The sequence below is a fragment of the Microtus ochrogaster genome, chromosome 1 (genome assembly GCF_000317375.1).
Source record: "Microtus ochrogaster isolate Prairie Vole_2 chromosome 1, MicOch1.0, whole genome shotgun sequence".
NCBI classification, from domain to species: domain Eukaryota; kingdom Metazoa; phylum Chordata; class Mammalia; order Rodentia; family Cricetidae; genus Microtus; species Microtus ochrogaster.
Window position 1 is genome coordinate 108274364 of NC_022009.1, and position 3723 is coordinate 108278086.

The 3723-nt window shown below is 33.9% G+C and overlaps 1 protein-coding gene across 1 annotated transcript in view; it reads left to right on the forward strand.

Moving 5' to 3' along the window:
- Positions 1 to 3723, forward strand: part of LOC101990466 (arylacetamide deacetylase-like 2) — a 20231-nt gene that overhangs the window by 2425 nt on the left and 14083 nt on the right. The window contains exon 2 of the mRNA XM_005344032.2: positions 2979 to 3201. Within this exon, the coding sequence (XP_005344089.1) occupies positions 2979 to 3201 (223 nt within the window). The remainder of the gene's footprint in view (positions 1 to 2978; positions 3202 to 3723) is intronic.

Consider the following 3723-nt stretch of genomic DNA (forward strand, 5'->3'; position numbering starts at 1 on the left):
TCTGTAGACCAGGCTGGTCTCGAACTCACAGAGATCTGCCTGCCTCTGCCTCCCGAGTGCTGGGATTAAAGGCGTGCACCACCACCGCCCGGCTGCCATAGTCAATTTCCAAAGAAAAGAGGGGAATAGGATATAGAAATGAGGAAAAGAACTTAGATTATTAAATCTACCTTAATCCAAAAAACAACTGTTAATATCAAAATACTTTATATTAGTATGGACTTTGGTCTATTGACACAAATTTGTATACTTTGTTATACTATTTCTATATTTCCACTTTTGTTTAAAGTATTGTGCTTATGCAACTTATTTAAAAGTGTGACATAGTTAAGAAATGCAAATAAACAGTCATTTATAGTAGTCAAATTTATAGACATGTTAGGTTTTCTAGATACACAAAGTCATATTTCTGAAAGACAGATAATCTCCAAATATTTCAGAGGGCTACAGAATATGGCATTTAAAATGTTTTAAGAACTTAGAATTCTTTGGATGTGAGACATCTGCTCCTGGCAGCACCAATTACTTCAAGAGGATGATGGGCATTGAATAAACTTTTTGTAGAGTTTGTTTTCAGTGTGACAAAGCTAGCCATTTGGACAAGAAACTTCTCTTGCCTGGACTGTTTGACTGTAAGCTGCATAAACTAAAAATGCAGGACCCACAGGGAAATAACTGATGAGCTTCTCAAAAGAAGGAGGGACAATCCTTCAAGTTCCTACTTTATGAAAGAGTCTGTCAGAAACTCTGTAGGACACAGAAGAAAGTGACTGACAAATTTTACAAAAATAAGTGGAACAGTCCTTCAAATTTCCTACTTCAGTGAGAAATTTGCAAGACACTCTAGGCCTGTAGACTGACTATGGATGCCCCAATGTTACAGAAGAACTTTGCGTAAATGTCCAAGCAGCCAGGTATCTTTGTAATTCTAGAATTTTGGAAGTTGCTCACAATGCATTTCCTGTTTACTCATTATATTTTAATTTTGAAATAGTCGACGACAAAGAAGATGGGTTGGTGGGTAAAGCACTTGTTAGGTAAAGATGAGTTTGGAATTCTGGTACCCACATAAAAGTACATATAGTGGTGTCCACAGCTTCTATAATGGCATGGGAAGAAGGGATATGAGAATCCCTGGAGGTTTATGGGTTATCTCAACTGGCATATGTAGTGGCAAAGAACAGCAAACCCTAACTCAAATAAGTTGAAAACTGAGATTCAACATCTGAATGTATTCTCTGGCTCCCATTGATATATATATATGGTACACAGATGCCTGCACACACACACACACACACACACACACACACACACACACACACACGTGCACGCAGCTAAACTTTAAACACTGAAACTAAATTTAATGAATAAAAATTAAAATAAAGTATTGGGAATAGACATGCAAAGAAAGGAAGCATAAAAGGCTATTTTCAGTTAGTATTTTTAGGTAAAACTAAGCTAATAAGAACTTAATCCAATGAAAGTACAGTGGCAAAAATTTGTGGTATCAAATGAGATTATCTTAATTTCAATTTTTGTATGTTTTAGATTTATTTTAAATTCATAATGAGCTATTATTGTTTGACAATTTCATAAATTTACATAATGAATTCAACTTTTTTTCTGAAACTGTTCTCAAAATTTCCTCTTTCTACTCTTATGTTTTCTTTATGAATATCCACTAATTTAATTAGCGTCCTGCCTTAACATGGGGGGCGCATTATATACCAAAACAAGGCTAGCTATCTACACCACTGAGGAAAATGGCATCTCCCCTCTCAGCAACCAATAAGTGTCAGTATTTCCTGAGGTTTGTGTGGGATCTTCTTTACAAGTCCCTTATCTATCATGAAATGTTGATTGTTCTGATATTTTTTTATTTTTATTTTTTATTTTTTTCTCATTTACTCATTGCTAAATGGAAACTAATGTTCTTTTTTTCTTTTTTTAATTTTTTTTTTTATTTTTTGGTTTTTGAGACAGGGTTTCTCTGTGGCTTTGGAGCCTGTCCTGGAACTAGCTCTGTAAACCAGGCTGGTCTCGAACTCACAGAGATCCGCCTGCCTCTGCCTCCCCAGTGCTGGGATTAAAGGCGTGCGCCACCATCGCCCGGCTGATTGGTCTAATATTATACATGTCTTATTACATATGAATTTATTGAGATTTCTAGAGTAAAATTAAGAGTATATGCATCAGGACATGTAATAAGTCTGATTGTTTAGTCTAGATATACTTTCATGTTTTCCTAAAGTAAAGATGATAATCTTTACTTATTTAGTGCAAATATATACTCATTTTCTTTTCCTTTGTGCTTGACTAATATTTTATTGTTTTGAAAATATAAATAAAATCTATATTTACTGATATCTATCTATCTATCTATATTCTCTCATCTTTATATTTATATCGATATTTTGATCATATTCATTCTACAACTTCTCCCAGACCTTTCATATTGCATAGCCCTCACAACATCATGTCCTTTTTAAAAAATATTTTTTATAACTCACTGCATCCAGTTAGTGCTGCCTATGGTCATAGAGCCATGTGCTGGAAGCAGTGCCACTTTCCATATCCCTGAAGGTACCTGATCCTTTCATCCCCAGTAGATATTAACTGTCAGTAGCTCTTGAGCTGGGGTTGGAGCTTCTTGTGTTACAAGGCCCCAATAAATGCTTACATTTTATTTGATTTGGTCATTGCACACCTCATACAGATAACCAGAGCACCTATGAGGTGATAAGTGCAAGTGCCTTGTCGTGTTAGGAAGACATTGTATTTCAGCCATCTTTCCCTTCTGTGTTTCCATACCTTTCTTCTCCATCTTCTGAGATGTGCATTTCTCCTTTGGTGAAGGATGTGCTATACACACTATGGCATTATTGTACCACTTACTCTTTTTCCCATTGCATCTTTATGTGAATTTAGTGTTGCTAAAATAAGAAAATAATGCATACATTTGGATGTTGTTTTGATAGGCCACATTATTTGAATATACGGGTCTTATGAATTTTGAAGATCTTTTCTTCATAATAACGAAAACTCAATATATAGGACCTATTTCAGATGAAAACCTTACAGTGATTGACACAGACTTCAATAACATTCCTGTTCGTCTGTATTTGCCAAAAAGAAAGTCTGAAAGACAGAGACCAGCTGTCGTTTACATTCATGGTGGTGCTTTTTCCACGGGAAGCTTCAGTAAGTGTATTTTGTAAAGTGTGTTTTAATTTGATTGCAATTGCTATATGAAATGGAATTCTCTGCATCTCATGATCTTGTTACACCTTCTCCTGAAATGAGTTAATTTTTCCATTGAGCATTTGACAGTAGTCATTATGTTTGATATAATAATATCACTTTTTAAGTTAATTGGTTTTTGCTGAAAAATTTTGGCATTGTTTTCTGTTAAGATTTTAATCATAATAAATTTATTTTTTATCCCTCCTGATATAGCAACTAAATTTAATCCATAGTTAATTTATGTGAAATCTTTGTAAACAAGAATATGCTGATTGATTTTTAACTACAATTAAAATTTTCAATTATGTTAAAAAAAAACAACTTAAGGTTTATTTTAAAGCCTATGCCTCTTAGTATGGAAAAATCATTTTAAAAAATTATCCTGAGAAGTATATTAGGCTTTAGGTAAACTAAAGTCCCTTTATTAAAAAGTCTGAGAACTCTAAAATATCTTTAAAGATAGATGAATTAAGGTGACTA